Source organism: Terrapene carolina, unplaced genomic scaffold, assembly GCF_002925995.2.
Source record: "Terrapene carolina triunguis isolate 2854851 unplaced genomic scaffold, T_m_triunguis-2.0 Scaffold190, whole genome shotgun sequence".
Classification (NCBI taxonomy): Eukaryota; Metazoa; Chordata; order Testudines; family Emydidae; genus Terrapene; species Terrapene triunguis.
Window position 1 is genome coordinate 2,498,690 of NW_020664541.1, and position 17,276 is coordinate 2,515,965.

Here is a 17,276-nt window from a genome sequence, read left to right on the forward strand (position 1 = left end):
AGGTGTTTGAGATGCTCACAGCAAGAGTGCACAACTGAGCAGGCTCCATGCTTCTGGGGTTATGGCGTACACGTGGAGGTTTTAAGGCACAAAAACCACTGGGTTGTTTGCCGTTGATCTGAGGGAGGGAGCACAGTGCATCATGGGATGTTGACGCAATGTTCCCATTCTCTCCTGCGATAATGTTTTGGTCCCATGAGGCATTGCACAAACTTCCCAAAATACACTGCGGCAAGTTGCACTTTGGGATAGCTACTCACGATGCACTGCTAGTGAGGACACACTCCATTGAGATAATGACCATGGTTTGGCCACGCATAATCAACTTAATTAATTCGGAGGCTCACGGTCGAATTAGATAAAGTCGACTTAATTTTGTAGTATAGACAGGCCCTAAGATAAACCAGTCAAAGGGGTTGTTAGTGGGGAATTGCAATGTCCACATGGAGAGTTAATTCAGAATAAATATTGTGTTTTAAATTCACACCCTAACTTCCACATAGAAAAAGCCCTGAGGAGAACAATGAATGTGGAAGATAAAACAGGTTGAGGCTATGGATGAGGAAAAAAGTAGCAAAGGCCCATCTCTACCAGAAGTTAACAAAGTTATAACACTGGAGATTATGTTTAAGAAAAGTGGTTATGTTGCAGGGATCTGATAGATTTGCTCTTGGGAAGCAAAAAGTGAATTATTAATCAAAATGAATTTCCATTGGAACTGCGGTTGCTCATTAGAATTAAAAGTATAATATTGGTATAATATTCAATGCATCCTTTATGAGGGGATTTTCTGCTGCATGCTTACAGTGGGATGGACTACATACTAAGTCTCTTCTAGCCTACAATCCTAAAAGTCTACAGTGATACTATTGTATCTGTTGCTTTCTATTCAGATGTTTTGGGGGGTTTGTTTTGCCAATGATGATGATTCAGTGTTTATTATTTGTTTTCTTTCCTTTGTCTTTAGGAATGTCTGAAAGTCAGGGGACAAACAGTGGAAGCCACAACAGCAAGATTGGTTCCAACAGTGGTAGCTCTGCTGTGTGCTTTGGACAGGTCAGTCTCTCTCCATCTAGAACAGAGCTGGAAGTCATCTTCTTGCACATCAGGAAATCTCACAAAGCACTTAATTGTTTTTAATGCAGGATGCTAGTTGTATGTTAAAATCATACCTGCCATCCTCACCATGATAATCTTCATCCTCATTACATTTTCCCCTGCTGGTGGCAGAGCTGTCTCTCCAACACTAATAGCTTTTATCTGAATTACTCAGAGAAAGGGCCTTGAATTATTTTTTAAAAGGACAGGAAGAATGTTTTCCTTTCTCTGATGGATTGGACTGTGTCGTGGAGTAGGTACACTCCCCATTATGGGGCAATGGGTTGTGGGAGGGATCAAAGCAGAGATTTTAGCAGTCCAAGTGGCTTGGCCTCCTATGTTGCCACAGCTGCCCTGGCCCCTAGTATAGCGTGGCCCAATGGCCAGAGTCCACAAGGCTATCCTTTTGTTCAGGGCTGCTCGACCTCATGGCCCAAGTCTTTCTAGCAGCCCTGTAGCTCAGAGCAATATGGCCCAATGGCTAAGATCAGTAGGGCAGGCCTTCTGCTGCGTAGTTCACCCCTCTGGGCATCAGCTGCCCCACTGGTGGGGCAGCCAGGATAGGAAGACCCACGCCCACCTTGCTCCACCAGGTCCCAACCCAGGACTAGGAAACAGTGCTTCCACAATCAGTCTTGGTCACCCAGTACCTTAGTCCTGATCCCTGGGTTGCTTCCTACCCTTCCTTCCAAGTCTGGTAGTCTTATGGCCTCCATTGTCTCTCCTCTATCGGCAGCGGTGGTCAGCTGGGGGTCCGTTGGAGCCTGAGCCCAACTTGCTTCCAGATCTTGGTTGTGCAGCTATAATATTTGGTTCATGGGTCACTGAAAGGTGGCTGCGGCTCCATGCAGCCCAAACGGCATCATGACAAATTGATATAAGCCAAACGGGGTAGGGAAGGCAGTCTTCTCACAGGAGGCCAGTGTCAGGGGTATCTGCCAATCCCCCTTAGTTATATGTGATGTTGAGGTGAACTAAGCACTACCCAGCCACTCGAGGAGCTCATCTACCCGAAGCATTGGGTAGGTGTAGAACCAGGAGATAGCGTTAACTTTCCTGAAATCAATACAAAATCTGATGGCCCCAACAGGCTTTGAGACCAGTACTATCGGATTCCGCCACTCTCTCTGAGATTCCTCTACCAGCCTTAGGGACAGCTTGGTTTCCAGTTCTTTTTGGATGGCTTCCTCTATCCTCTTAAGGAGCGGTCGGTGGTTGTTTCGTACCTTCTGACCCAGCAAGGTCGGTCAGTCACCTTGTGTCAGGAGTGGTTGTGGTGGCCTGGGTTGGTGGAGGGGGCTCCTATATCGGCCTTGTGTGGTCCCCGCTTGGCTGGATGATCTCGGTTTCCTGGGCTCCTTGGTCTACGGGCTTTGCTGCTCTGACCCTCAACGGTCATGTAGTCTTCCAATAAGAAGACAACTTCAGCAAGGATTGCCGGGCAGTGCCGTTGCACCCATTCCTTTCCCTGGCGGGTAGGATCTGGGTAAACTGCTCCAGTGCCACCGTCTCCACCACTTGGACTCTGATCCATTTCTCTGATTCCAGCCATCACCAGCAGTAGTCCCAGGAGTTGCTGGGCTGCGGCCTGGCCTTGGGCAGGTACTATTTGCACAGAGTCGTTGGCGGTACATCTCAGGACTGACATCAGCCTGATCCAGGATGGCTGCCTTCACTTTGTTGTATCCCAGTGCCTCATGGGGGTGTAAGTTCCGGTAGGCGGTCTGGGCTGGGCCAGTTAAGTACAGTGCCAAGGGGGTAGCCCACTGTACTGGTGGCCACTGGGCCTGACTACCCGTTTGAATGTCACAAAGACCGCCTCAGGGTCGTCACTGGGCCCCGTCTTAGTCACACGAACTGGCAGTCCCGCCAAAACATTCCTCGCCTCTGGTCCCATTGGTGCACTTGGTGTTGGGTGGCCAGTTCCTACACCATCTGGCACTGCTGCTCCTACTGTTGCACCATTAGGAGCTGCTGCTGTGATCTGCTGTAGCAGCTGGTCTGGTGTTGCTTCTTGTTGTGCCGCCTGCTGCTGACGACTCTCCAGCAACCACTTCAAAATCCCAAGTGGCCTGGCCTCCTGTGTTGCCACAGCTGCCCCTGCCCCAGGGCAGCACCGCCCAGTGGCCAGAGTCAATGCAGCCGCCCTTCAGTGCAGGACAGTGCGGCCCAGTGGCCAGAGTCCATAAGGCTGTCCTATTGTTCAGGGCAGTTTGGCCTAATGGCCCAAGTCTATCTAGCAGGCCTGTAGCTCAGGGCAGTATGGCCCAATGGCTACAGTCACTAGTGCAGTTCACACCAGCGGGGCAGCTGGAGTAGGAGGACCGAGGCCCATCCAGCTCCACTGGTCCCAACCCAGGACCCTAGGGAACCAGTACTTCCACGATCAGTCTTGGTCACCCAGACCTCAGTCCCAATCCCGGGGTCACTTCCTACCCTTCCTTCCAAGGCTGGTAGTCTCATGGCCTCCCCGTCTGTTCTCCAGTAGCGGCAATGGCCAGCTGGGGGTCCATTGGAGCCTCAGTCCGACTGGCTTCTGGGTCCTGGAGCTCCAGCAGTCTCCCTTTAGGAGTCTGCAACACACATCTGCTTTCCTCAATGGCCAGCCCAGATTGAGCTACTCCCTTTTATACTCTGGTTCATCTGCAGCATACCCAGCAGGTGCATGGAGGTGTGGCTTCCTCAGCCCACAGTGTGAGGTTAACCCTTTCTGAACCAGTGCAGGGTAGGTTCACCCCGTCACAGACTGGTTTATCTTAATAGTGGATGACATGCCCCAGGCTTACTTATAAAAACATGCATTCTCCTCTATTGGTGGAGAGAAGGTAGCTGTTTTCACTCCGCCATTGGAAGAAACCAATAGACAGAGATTGCCTTTGACCTTGCATGGTGAATTCTCCTATCCATGCCATTATTTCTTCAGTTAGCTGATGAATATGATGTCTTTGTATATATGTACACAATGCTCTCTTTCTCTTTTGCCCGATGGTGTATATTTCTGTATAACTGCCAGAAAAAAAATGGACAGTTATTCCTAAAAAAAGTTAAATGGAACAATACATTGAAATCTAAATGTTAAAACCGCATGATTGTGCATTAGAATTTTTTTGTTTAAGTTTCATGCTGTTTGCTTGAATTATATTGCCTGGCAGGATGGGAGTTGGCACAGCTCTGAGGATCCCTTAAAATTCCACTCTAAGTTCTGGTTTGCAGGTGAATAGAGCAGCAAGATAGAGGATTAGGCAAGATTCCCTTTGGAGAAGGCCAGCTCCATTCCTTAGTTAGGGGGAAGGGTGGTGCTGTTGAGTAGAAAGAGACATCTACACTACTATTCAGACAGGAGCTGGAATTGAACTCAGTTCTCCCCACACACACCTGTATCCGTGCAGAACAGGAACACTCACTCCACATTCAGGAACACATACTTAAGCCTATCTGTATCTGTTGCAGAGTGTGTATAGATTCTAATTAACATTTCTACCAGTGCAATAAGTAGTGACACCTAGTTGATCTTCTGACTAATATGAGTGGTGCTGACAGGGATTCCTGCTATGCTTCATGCCCCTGCAGCCTGGACTGGACTTTGCACATGTTACAAGTGCTGTAGGATTTCATAGGGATGGGAGCAAGGGTACTCTTTCAGACTGGTGTGCTTGGCTGAGTTTTATCACTTTGTTATTGGTATGTTTGCTGCTTGGGAGAATTGGAGAAAAGTTGTACAGAATTTAACAAAGATCATTGATCCATCTAATCTAGTTCCTTGCAAGAGCAAGCAATATCACCAGCATAATACACCTACCCCATGGAGCAAAGTAACTTCCTTCCTGAGCCCTTTGACTATTCTTTACATCCTGAAGCATGAGAGTTGAATACTCATCTTCTCCTGGAAGATTGGAATAAAGAAAAATGGGATGAGGTGCGGGGAAGCTAATAGAGTGAAGAAACTAAAGCTGTCTGACTCTGCTATGCTTCTATTAAAGAACCAGTATACAGCAGATGAATACCAGGCCATTCAGAATGCCCTGCGTCAGAGGCTGGGTCCGGAGTACATCAGCAGCCGGCAGGCTGGTGGAGGACAGAAGGTACAAATAAGTGTGTATGCAGAAACTTTGTGGGTGGGGAGTGGGAGAGAGAGAATTCTTCACTATAAGAAACTGCCCTTGCTCAGCCACTGATTTCTTGACACCTTTGGCAAGTCACTTAACTTTCTCCTTCAGTTTCTTCATCCTTTAAATGGAAATAATATTTACCTACTTCATAGGATGTTGGGTGGTATTAATTAATTGTTCAGTACTTTCAACATGTAAATCACTATATAAATGCTACATATTGTGTATAAATTATTTGGGTTTTTTCCCCCCTTTCTTTTGTGTTCACTAAATCTGCCTCTCTCAGTTGTGCCATCTTCTTCTGGAGATTGGGCTTGGAAGGGACCAGCTCTTTTTTCTTTGTTTGCACAAAGGCATATGTTTCTTGAAATTAACAGGGTTTCTTAGTGCGGTACAGCTATGACTGTAAAAGACTTTTTAAAATTCACTATTCCTCTTTTCAGGTTTGTTATATTGAGGGTCACAGGGTCATCAGTCTGGCCAATGAAATGTTTGGCTATAATGGCTGGGCTCATTCGGTCACTCAGCAGAATGTTGGTGAGTATCTTTTTCCAGCTCTGAGAATTTGTGTTCCTGTTGCTTCATACTTAGGCCTGGTCTACACTAAGCCCCCAAGTCGAACTAAGGTACGCAACTTCAGCTACGTGAATAACATAGCTGAAGTCGACATACCTTAGTTCGAACTTACCACGGTTCAGACGCGGTCCACACGCGGCAGGCAGGCTCCCCGTCGACTCCGCGGTACTCCTCTCGCCGAGCTGGAGTACCGCAGTCGACGGCGAGCACTTCCTGGTTCGACTTATCGCGTCCAGACCAGACGCGATAAGTCGAACCCAGAACTTCGATCCCCAGCCGCCGAACTAGCGGCTGGGTGTAGACCAGCCCTTAGGGTCTGTAAAGTGGCAGAACGTGGTCCCTGTTTGAGAAACCATCTGTCCTGGAACCTGTTCAGCTGAAACAGCAGGAAACATGTCTTTAAAGTGACAATCCCTGTAAAAGACGCAGATGAAATTTTGTAGCCTACAGGCTCCTTGACAGTTAGGAGAAAGCAAAAGCTGTCCTGCATGTAAAGAAAACCCTGTTTATGTTCAGTAGTTCAACTTTGTGTAATGGCACTTCTGAGTTACTGAAAATGAGTTTATTTGGTCAAGTGGGGATGACTGGGCCAGAGCATTGCATCGGGACTCTTCCATCTGCTTAACCCTAGCAGCCCTGAGCAGTGTTCCCTCTAACTTTTCCCACGCATGTGCAGAATGAATTTTGTTATGTGCACCAATATGGAGGTGATGTGTGACACATCACCTCCATGTTGACTCACACAACAAAATTCATGTGGCCGGGGTTGGGCCGAGGGGTTCGGAGTGTGGGAGGGGGCTCAGAGCTGGTGCAGAGGGCTGGGGTGTGGGGGCATGAGGATTGGGGGTGCGGGCTCTGGGGTGGGGCCAAGGATGAGGGGCTCAGGGCTGGGGCAAAGGGTTGGGGTAGGGATGGGGAGGGCTCTGGCTGGGGGTATGGGCTCTGGGCTGTGGATGAGGAGTTTGGGGTGCAGGTTGCCCCGGGTCTACAGCAGGGAGAGAGGACTCCCCCCAGCTCTCTCTCTTCCCTCAGCAGCACCTGGGCTCGGGGGAGAGGCATCTCTCCCCGCCGCAGCCCTGAGTGCTTATGTGGCACTTAATAGGCTGCTGTGCGGCTGCGCAGCTTAGAGGGAACTTAGGCCCTGAGCCAACTGTCAACCACGTGCAACTGCTACCCGCAAACAAACATCTCAACTTATGCATCCACCCACTTCAGCTATGGAACTTCCTGCAAAATACCTCCTTGTGACCAGCATCCAGGTCCCGAGACACTCTTCGGGTAATTGCTCATATGTGTCCCCATATTTGGGATACCTGTAGCCAGGTGCACAAACTCAGAAAGTTTTGGCTAACAGTGCCTATTTGAGCCATGCACACACTCCTTGATGCTGTGCATTGTGCAGATGGCAGAAAGGAGACCAATCCTAACTGCCCTGAGTTCTTTCTGAAGACTGCAGGAGCAGCAAGTTGAAACACTGCGGTATCCCCAGTGCTTTCTTCAGTCTATTCTCCTTTGAGTTTGTTAGGGTGGCCTTAGCTTTCAGTTAAGTTTGCACTCTTAATTGTTAGGAGGCACTATTGCAGCTTTGTTTGGGACCAAACTCCATTGGCCCTGACCCCTATGTTCTTAGGTTCTGGTCAATGTTACATGGTTCAGGCCTAGTGGTCTCTCTTCATTTACCATTCATGTTGTGGCTGTTGCCAGTAAAAAGACTAGTTGTAGTCTCTCTGCATTGTGCGGTGTGACAATGGTGACCATGAAGAGTGCTTTTAAGTGCCTTAATAAAGGACAAAATCCATATTGATGCTTGGTCTGCATCATTTTCACCCCTCACACTAGAAAGAAGGAGGGCTACCTCAAACTTCATCTGTTGGAGAAGACACTTGAGGTTCATACAACAGGGTGCAGTACTGAAAGATCAGCACATTCACTTTGAGAGTCTAAGTCTGGTGCAGGGGTTACAGTGAGAAGCTCCTAAACTGCACCAGCATTTCAGCCTGGTGATTAGAAGGTTGGTGCTGGCTTCCTCACTAATGAATTCTGATAAGAAAGCCGGAGAGTTACAAAGATCTGAGAAGCACATTTTTAGAACAGTGTCAGTCTAGTGGATCCTCAACATTTAAGGGACTGACAGCCTGCTGGCGCTAGATGTTTCTCATGCCATTGAAATAGAGTGGGACCCTTTCGTGTCACTCCATACTTTGCTACACAGTGTCACTTGTTATGGTTCAGTATCAACAGATCCCAAGGGAAAGAATAGTTACTCAACCGTCCCTACACTAACTGTGGTTTTTCGAGATGTGCTGTCCACATAGATTCCACCCTTGTACATGAGATTGGATTAGTTTGGCCAGTGGTGTCCATTGAGGCCATGTTTACATCTTAGGGGCCCTTATGCCTCCCACCAAAGGACATAAAGGGTGGAGTGGGCCCAACTGCCCTTCAGTTTCTTCATCAGTACAGAATCCTATAGGTATGCGAATGAAGTAGCAGGGAGGCAGTGTGGGTTGTGTAATCTGTATAGACAACACATCTTGAAAAAACGCTGTTACTGTAGTGCAAGGAACCATGCGTTGTTTGTCAATTGTCTGCATGGATTCCACTCAGAGTGACTAACAAGAATTTTTCTGTTTCCTTGGAGGTGGGTATTAAGAGGCCTATGTGAATAGTCCCTGCAGGACAGTCCTACGAAAACTGGCATCCGACTTGCCAGCCTGTACTAGGGAATAGTGACTAATATGTGGATTGAGCTCCATGTAGCTGCTTTATATGTTTCAGATATGGGAGCCTTCCCAATATGACTGGGTGGATCTTTCCTACCCTTACTCATAACAGGTTCTTAGGTACTCAGAAATGCATTCAGATAATGTCTGTATGAATATAGATTGCCACTTAACCCTGTCAGAAAGATGCCAAAAATACCCTGGGTGTGTTCCTGAATGATCTTGTTCTGCCTAGATAAAATGACAATATTCTCTTTACATTGAGTGTGTGAATCTTCTCCTCACTCAGGATAGAGTGAAGTTTAGGAAAGAAAACCTAGAGATGAATGGACTGGTTTATGTGGAACTATGAGGGGACTTCGGATGAGGCCTCAGAGTAACTGGTACACTGTACACAGGGGGCCTGAATCTCTCCTATCTGATGTAATGGCCACAAGAAACGCAGTACTCATTGACATGTGGTAACGGGAGCAGGTTGCTAAGGACTCAAAAGGGGAACCGTCTACTTTGCTAGTAGTATATTAAGGTCTCAGGAACAAGGGAGCTTCCCAGTGGGTGAAAAAAATGCATGAGTCACTACAGGATTGGAAACTAGAGTGTGGCCCTAGATAGAATGGTGATGTTGAGATATTCGTAAAAATGGTAGAAATGCAGGGCTGGAAGGAATGTCAAGAAGTCTTCTAGTCCATCTCCCCACACTGAGGCAAGATCAGATATACCTAGACCATCCCTGACAGGCTTTTGCCTAACCCTGTTCTTAAAACTTCCAGTCACAGGGATTCCACAACCACCTTGGGTAAACTATCCTTATAGTTAGAAAGTTGAGTGTATTGAGATCTGAAAATAGGCATCTTGCAAATCAAGACCCGTGAACCAATCTATAGCATCTAATGAACTTAACTAACCCTAAACTAAATTGTAATGATCTAAGGTGAATCAAAAAAATATAAAAAAAAAATAAAATTAATGGAGATATCCCATCTCCTAGAACTGGAAGGGACCTTGAAAGGTCATTGAGTCCAGCCCCCTGCCTTCACTAGCAGGACCAAGTACTAATTTTGCCCCAGATCCCTAAGTGGCCCCCTCAAGGATTGAACTCACAACCCTGCATTTAACAAGCCAATGCTCAAACCACTGAGCTATCCCTCCCCCTCAAACAGTATGCAGGTGAGACCATCTCTCTTAGAGAGAGATGCTGGGGTGTGACCAGTCAATCAGAATAGAGAAACTTGGTATTTCTCCAGTGGTATTGATTTTTCTGATAGCTAGTTGCCTGATAAGGGTTTTAAAACTTCCCCCCCAACCTCACACCAGGTACTTTTGCAAATAAGTTCTTTTAGGTGGTTCACATTTAGGGCATGTCTATACTATGGGCACTATAGCGGCAAAGGTGCGGCACTGCAATTATGCCTCTATAGGGCCGTCGCACAGATGCTTCCTATGTCATTTGAAGGGGTTTTTTCTGTTGCTGTTGGTAATCCATCTCTCAGGCATCAGTAGACAGATGAATTCTTCTGTCGACCTAGCCATGTATACACTGGGGGTGTAACTATGGCGCACAGGGCACGGTAGGTAGGTAGGTAGATCTAAATTTTATGTGTAGACCAGGGCTTAGTGTTTAAGCTTTCTAGGAAGATGAGCATGAGACAGAAATTTCACCCTGTGATATACTGTTTGGGTCTCCATTGTAACTCCATCTCCTTCCTGCTCTCCCCAGATTTTGTTGATCTCAACAATGGCAAATTCTATGTGGGAGTTTGTGCATTTGTGAAAGTCCAGCTCAAGGTAAATGGATGTATTTTTGTTTGCTCCATCTGTTAGTGAACTGCTAGTTACTTAAGAACCATGAATGACAGTACTAGTGTGTGTGGAGCTGGACTGCAACACACCATGTTACTGTGTCAAACCAGACAGTCCTGTGGGCCCCTGGAAAGCTGAGCTTACTACAGAGTAAATACTAGTCCACTCAATACACACAATCCACATAAGAGATAAATAGTCAGGTGTGTGAAAGCAAGTGTTCCAACAGTACTGCATTTTTTTAACTCACCCCACAGGATGGGTCGTACCATGAAGATGTGGGTTACGGAGTGAGTGAGGGCCTGAAATCTAAGGCGTTGTCCCTAGAAAAGGCAAGGAAAGAAGCAGTGACGGATGGACTGAAGAGGGCACTCAAGTAAGTGGAGAACCAGTACATTGCCCTTCTGCTTGCACATTTCCACAGAATGAAATGTTAAATTCTCAATCATGGCAGGCTCTCTTGTCCCTCAGGTGCTTTGGAAATGCTCTGGGGAACTGCATCCTGGACAAAGACTACCTGCGCTCAGTGAATAAACTTCCTCGTCAGGTGCGATATGGGGGGCTTTGGAGAAGGAGAAAGCAGAGTAATTTAGTTTGCCAGGAACCTTTAGTAGGTCATTGGTTCCATCCCCCTGTATTGATACGTATGGAAACCATTATATCTAAACCATACTTGCTAGCTGTGTGTGTGAATGTGTCCAGCTATTAATGTGTCAGTGGCAATGATTCCACAGCCTCCCTTGGCTGCTAGTTAGTTTGTCTGAACTGTTCTTTGTAAAAGATTTTCCCAATAGTTCATCAAAATAATGCCATTCTGATGCTTAAGCCCATTGCTGTTTCTCTCTCTCCATGAGTCTTGTTTACTCTGTTCTAGTCAGGTTGTCATACCATTCCCATCAAATTGTACCCGAGCACCAGACCATTCTGTATCATTACAAGTAGTGGGTCCAGCTACACCCTTGCTGATAATAGTTTAAATACTAGTGTAGACAAGGATGAATTATTTCCAGGCCTATATCAAACCAAGTTACTCAAACCACTGTACTGTGCTACGTACAGTAGAGTTTCTTTTACGCTAGAAATTTTTCATATAGTAGCCTGCAGCTACTGTCCCTAGTCCACCTTCACCATCTGTAGGCGACAGTGGGAACTCTAGTCTAAACAAAGTGCTGGCAGCCACTGCTTTTCCCTTACACAGCTGTCGAAAGCTTCAGCTCTCCCCGACAGCTTGCAAAATACCAATGCAGAAATCTTCAGCATACAGAGAACTGAAAACTTAGGGGCTAAGAAAAATAAACTGAATGCAACACTGCACTGGTCTCCTGTACTGATTATATTATTCATTTTTATATTTAGCATAATAAAACCCCTCCAGTTTTTGATATATTTGAAGCCACCATAAAATTGCCAGTATACTGCAGAAATGAGAAGGGCTTGCCACAGACTTTAGTTCCAGTTTACCAGAGAGTCTTGTATACAGAAGTAGAGCCCTGGGCATGCTTACCTTAGGGAAGGATCCAGGAGGAGCAGCCATCAGTACCTGTTGGAGGGTGCCATATTGGAATCAGGTGGGTGGACTTGGAGGTGCTGATTTATAACCTCACTCAGTACCACATGGTGACTGAAATGCAGTACTGCAGCTTCCTGTGGAATTAATATGGAAACTGCAAACTCAGAAATTGTATGTGGTCGGGAGGGATCTCTGCTGTCTTTTGATTGTCTTAAGGTTGGCTGGTTTTGATACGCCAGAGACAGCTAGAGAAACATCATTTTAATGTTTAAAACCAAAAATACATGATGAAAGAGTTGGAGGGGGAACTGTTTGGTTGAAGCCAATGGGCCATGGCCCTACAAATTTAGTCTCCAGTCCTTAAGCAAAGTACTTGAGGCCAGAGTTCTACTAAACTTTGTGCTTCATTATGAGATGAGGCCCTTGTACTCCTTATATAAGCACCCCTTTAACTACGGTCATTTATCTTTTTCCCAGATTCTGAACTTGCCCAGGGCTCAATCTTTTCTCAGACTGATATTTTCCAGACCTTTTATAGTTTGTTGCTCTCTTCAGGGCACTCTCTGGTTTGTCTCTTGGGTGGTACCCAAAGCTAGACATAAGCTTTTTGACTTAACCAAGGCTAAACCCTGAAGAATAATATCTTTATTTTTTTACATGGAATATGGTATTTCCCTTTTTAGTGGCACATCCACTATAACCCTTAATGCCTTCTCAGCATCCCCACCCATCTGTTATTTCTTCACTACTATTATGTAAGAATTTCTAAGGTATCCATCACCATAGGCAATAGCTGTATGTTGAATCAGTTACACTTTCTGTAATGAATATGAATTATTAGAATGTGATTCACATGTGAAATCTGTTTATTGCTGGAACAGTTTATTAGAATAAATCCCTTTGTGGCTTTTCAGTTAAAGGCGGCTATTTGCCATGGTTAATAGTGGTTCAGAGATACGTATGGTAATTGCTCAAAGCTAGTGTCAGTAGCACATTGCCATCTTCTTAGACTTCTGCACTTACAAGTCCAGGCTGGGTGGTGGTGTCTCCCTCTGTAGCTCTGTCTAGCCTCCCTCCCCAACAGTGTGCTCAGTTAAAGGGTGGGGTGTATTTTCCCACTCCTGGGTTGGAGGGTGAAGATCTAATACATGTCTGTGCACACATTTATGAAGTTAACATTATTGTAATAGCTGGTGTTTACTACCTTGCCTGCCTCCATACCATGGGGATTGTCCAGATTCTACTACTTTTATATTTTAAAATTCTGCTGTGTGTTTGTTAGCTAGCACTGCCTCTATACAAACACAGTGCTGACACTGCTAATGATGGTGCTCTGCAAACACCCACATTAACTCCCTTCGGAATACAGAACCCAAACAGTGCTTGGCAAGTGGGAAGGGACAAAACCTGCCTAAACTAGTTTAAGAGCAGCTAGAGAGGGAGAGACAAAACATGAAATGTTGTTACAGAGACTCAAAGCATCTTCTAACTTTTGAGTTGATGAGGGAGGGGGAATTGAATCATAATCCATTGACCATTCTTATACTAGCTGCCTCCTGAGTTGGATTTGGCCAAAGCAAAAAGGCAAGACTTTGAGCCTGCAATAGAGAAGGCTAGATACAGTAGCTGTCTGCAGAAGCAGAGTGCAGGGCAACCCCAGCACTGTGAGAGCCTGTCCCCACGCAAACCTGAACAGGAGGCAGCTTCCTTAAGCACAGCTGAGCAGGAGCAGCAAAACAGCTCCAGGTGAGTGTTAACCTGAGAATATATTTTTAGTTTATTATTTATATTGTACGATAACTGAGCACCCAGCGCATGTTCTAATCACTCTTGGCAGTTAAAATGTACAGACTTCCCCCATCACTCCCAAAATTCCATATCCCGGTAGCTGCAGGAGCATGTATGAGTCATGTTGAGGAGCTCCCTGAGTCAGTGAGCTTGGGGCTGGTTCTCTCCTTAATTCAGACAATACCAACTCTATATTTGATCCATAGCTATTATACCATACAGTTCTCCCGGGACTAGCAGAAGGCTTTTAGGGGGCATTCAGGCATAAGGGAGTGCTGCATTACAAGGTGCATAGCACAGTCTCTCTAAGCTAGGGAGTACATGAGTCCAGCAGCTCAGCAGTAGGCACAAGGAGAACCCGGAGGGTCCAAGGCTGTTAGATCTCTACTTCTGCCTGCACATGACCACACAAGGTGTCTAATCATCACCTACACATGCAATATTTGCATTGGACTGAGCTCCTCAAGGTGCAGAGCCTGCTACAAGGTGTGATAAACGTTCTCATACCTAATTCAAATCAGTTTCTGCTACTGGAGTAAGGGATAGGTTTGTGTAAATGATTCAGACAAGAGAGCTGGGTTCTAGCCAGAAACTTCCTGTATGAACTTGGACAGGGCCTCATTGTGCCTTAGTTTATCCCTCTAAGCACCTCTGAAGTTGTAAATAGTTAATGCTTGTAAAGCATGTTGGGACTTGGGGGCCCTTTCGTTGGAAGGTGTGATAGAAGCATTAACTACTATCGTATTTTCCCTGGCGTGCTATTGCTATAAGCATCCCTCTTCCTAAGGTGTAACTGTAGCTGGAACGCCATCCAACTGTGTGTTTATTTCTTGGGACAGACATAACATCACCTTAGTCTGTGGGAGTGATGCTACTTACCAGCGGAAGTTACGACAGAAGCAGCTTCAGCAGCAGTTCCGGGAGCAAATGGAGAAAAAACAGCTGGCAGTAGCCAATCCAGTCAGCAAACAGGGTAAGAGACACCACTGCGAATCTGCAAGTCCAACAACCTAGGCTACGTCTACACTACAGACATTACTGCAGCTGCGCCGCTCTAAGGTCTCCTATGTACCTGGTCTATGCCGATGGGAGAGAGCTATTCCCTGGGCATAATTAAACCACCCCCAATGAGCAAGGGTAGCTATGTTGGCCAGAGAGCATCTCTGGCCAACATAGCACTGTCCATGCTGGCAATTCTGTTGGTATAACTTACGTCTAGCAGGGGGTTGGGTTTTTTCATCTCCTGATCGACAAAGGTGCTAGTGTAGACATAACACACCCCCACCTGTGAATTAGGCTACGTGCAGGGCACAAGCGTGGCTGACAGGGTTAACCCCTCATCGGCTGCCTACTTTTACCACCTCTTGTCTGAGTGAAGGAAGCTATAAAAAAGGAAATCTGAAGTTTTTAATACTTGTTCCCTATAGGGCAGGGATGTGGGCTCAGATTGGACATGACCAAACTTGCCCCTGTGTCCTTTTAGGAAACGTTAGGCAGTGCTGCTCTAGAGCAGCAACAGGAAAGATTGGGAGAACCAAACCTTTGCTCATGCTGCAAGAAATTTCAGGATGTTTCCCTTGTCCTTAGTAAGCCTTACCAAATACCATCTCCTGCCTTACCTCCATACCCACCTTTCCAGCGAAGGGCAAGGAGTGGCTATTGAATACCTAGTATCTGGGATCAGGTGCTGCTGATTTTTCTGATCTTACCTGACTCTCTTCCCCCTCAGGAGTTAGGTGGTGTCCTTTTGCATTTCTGGCACTAATAGCTCCCCTTTGTTACCTGTGCCCAGCAGCATCTCATCCCTCACTGGTGAAACACAGCACTCCAGCAGCAGCACAACAGGAGCCAACCGCAGAAGAGGAGTTCTTTGCAGGTCAGCAAAGAATGGTAGCTAAACGTTCACAGAGGTGGAGGCAGGATTTAATGAAGGGATTGGGAAAGTGGCATGGGCACCATCTTTACTTTAGCAGTAGGAAGTGGCAACACTAACCCTTAGAGGGGGGGAAGACATGAGCAGAGGTGTGAATTGCTTCATGACCACACCCTTAAACCTCTCCTAGTGATGAAACAGCCCCTACAATTAGAGGGTCACTAGAAGGAACCTGCCCATAGGAATCTTTTCTTGTAGCCATTAGGGTTCACACAGATTTCAGGCTTGGTGCATATACATGTGAGATCAGATTCTTTTCAGCAAGTAGTCTCTGTTGGGGCTGTACGTGTATCCTTTAATCCTACACCTGAAAGCATAAAGTGCAGAACAAGCCCAGCTGCACCTCCTTCCATCTTACTGCCTGTAGCTGCAAGACAGAACCCTTGCAGTGTCTGCTTCTCTTGGGCAAGGTGATTTTTCATTTTAGTTTGAGTTAGATCAATAGGCAAAAGGAAACTAACATCAAGCTCCTTTATAGTTTAACCCCTCTAGGGGTCAAGTGAGGAAAGGGTGGACTGGCACTGGAACTGCGCTTCCTTCTCTGGGCTGCCACACTGTTCTCTTCCCTCTTTGTTGTATATGTCTTTGAATTGTTCCAGATGACCCTGAGCTTTGGGACATTCCCCTAGAGACCACTGCTCTCAGTGATACCGAGAGCCACAAAAAAGGAGCTGTAGCAGCCCAGGCTCCTGCAACGCCTCTTGGACACTATCACATGATGACTCGCAGCAGGACCCCTCAAACAATGAACCCTAAGAAACCACATGAGAGAGCTGCACAATGGCAGGTGTCCCCTCGGCACAGGCCTTCCAGCCCCTCTTCCAGCCACGGTGCACCAGGTACGTACTGTAAAGGGAGTGTAAGTGGCTACAGTGAAGTGTAAGCAGGAGCAAGCCACGGAAGAAAGTAGAGGTGATCGTGCTGAGTAGCAGCCTGTGAAACTGAGCAGGGAACACAATTAAGTTTGTGAACACTTCGAGCACATTCCAGCAAAATGACTAGGTAACTGTCCTGGCATGAAACTCAGTTGTGTGATTCTCTCACTGTGAAGTACATGGCTGTCCTCCCCCATAGACTGCTTTACGCTTTCAAACCCCAGCTAGCACTTCTTTTCAATGTTATAGTTTTTAGGAGGGCTGTTAAGGGTAAGGGAGAGAGAGATTTTTTTGTTTTTACCAGAACCTGAACATAAGACTTAAGCTCCTTCAGGGAGACAGATCTCCCCAGAAAAGGGACTTGGCCATCCTCCATGCCCTTCTAGGTGAGAGAGAAAAAGCACTAACAAACATAGGTAAGTTTTGGAAGCGGAGAAAAGCAGAATAATTTGCCTACTAAAGACCTGTTGTCTTATTCAGCAGAGTGCAGCCCATACAGGAAGAGCCAAGGCATGAAGAAAAGGAAACTGGAACCCTCCTAACAGACAGGACAGCACCTGAAACGTTAGTTTCCTCGTGATTATTTGAGCACTACAACCATATTTTCAGAAGCACATCTCAAGAACCTGTTTAAACACAAGAAAATCTAGTGCATTATCATTGCATGAAAGTCATGGATCTAATCATTGACAATCTTCTGTCCTAACTCTTTACTTACTTTAGCCCCTCATAATGTGCCTGATGTCCCGTCTTGTGGTTAAAAAGTTTGATGCATCATTTCTTCCTGAGTGAAGCAGTTGGGGAGCCTGCCCAGTGCCGGGGCCTGTTATTTTAACTCCTTTGGACTGACATGAGATGTAACTC

The 17,276-nt window shown here is 46.3% G+C and overlaps 1 protein-coding gene across 3 annotated transcripts; it reads left to right on the top strand.

Moving 5' to 3' along the window:
• Window positions 1-969: 969 nt before the first annotated feature.
• Window positions 970-17,063, top strand: RAD52 (RAD52 homolog, DNA repair protein). Of its 3 annotated transcripts, none has more exons than XM_029912115.1 (11): window positions 970-1,056; window positions 5,079-5,180; window positions 5,651-5,744; window positions 10,224-10,291; window positions 10,564-10,682; window positions 10,778-10,853; window positions 13,366-13,562; window positions 14,444-14,577; window positions 15,397-15,480; window positions 16,137-16,376; window positions 16,893-17,063. In XM_029912115.1, the coding sequence occupies exons 1-11, from the start codon at window positions 970-972 to the stop codon at window positions 16,952-16,954; spliced, it is 1,263 nt and encodes a 420-aa protein (XP_029767975.1). In that variant the 3' UTR covers window positions 16,955-17,063. The 3 variants fall into 3 exon arrangements, with proteins under 3 accessions (XP_029767975.1, XP_029767977.1, XP_029767976.1); XM_029912117.1 differs by having other exon boundaries at window positions 16,896-17,063; XM_029912116.1 differs by having other exon boundaries at window positions 15,400-15,480.
• The last annotated feature ends 213 nt before the right edge of the window (window positions 17,064-17,276 follow it).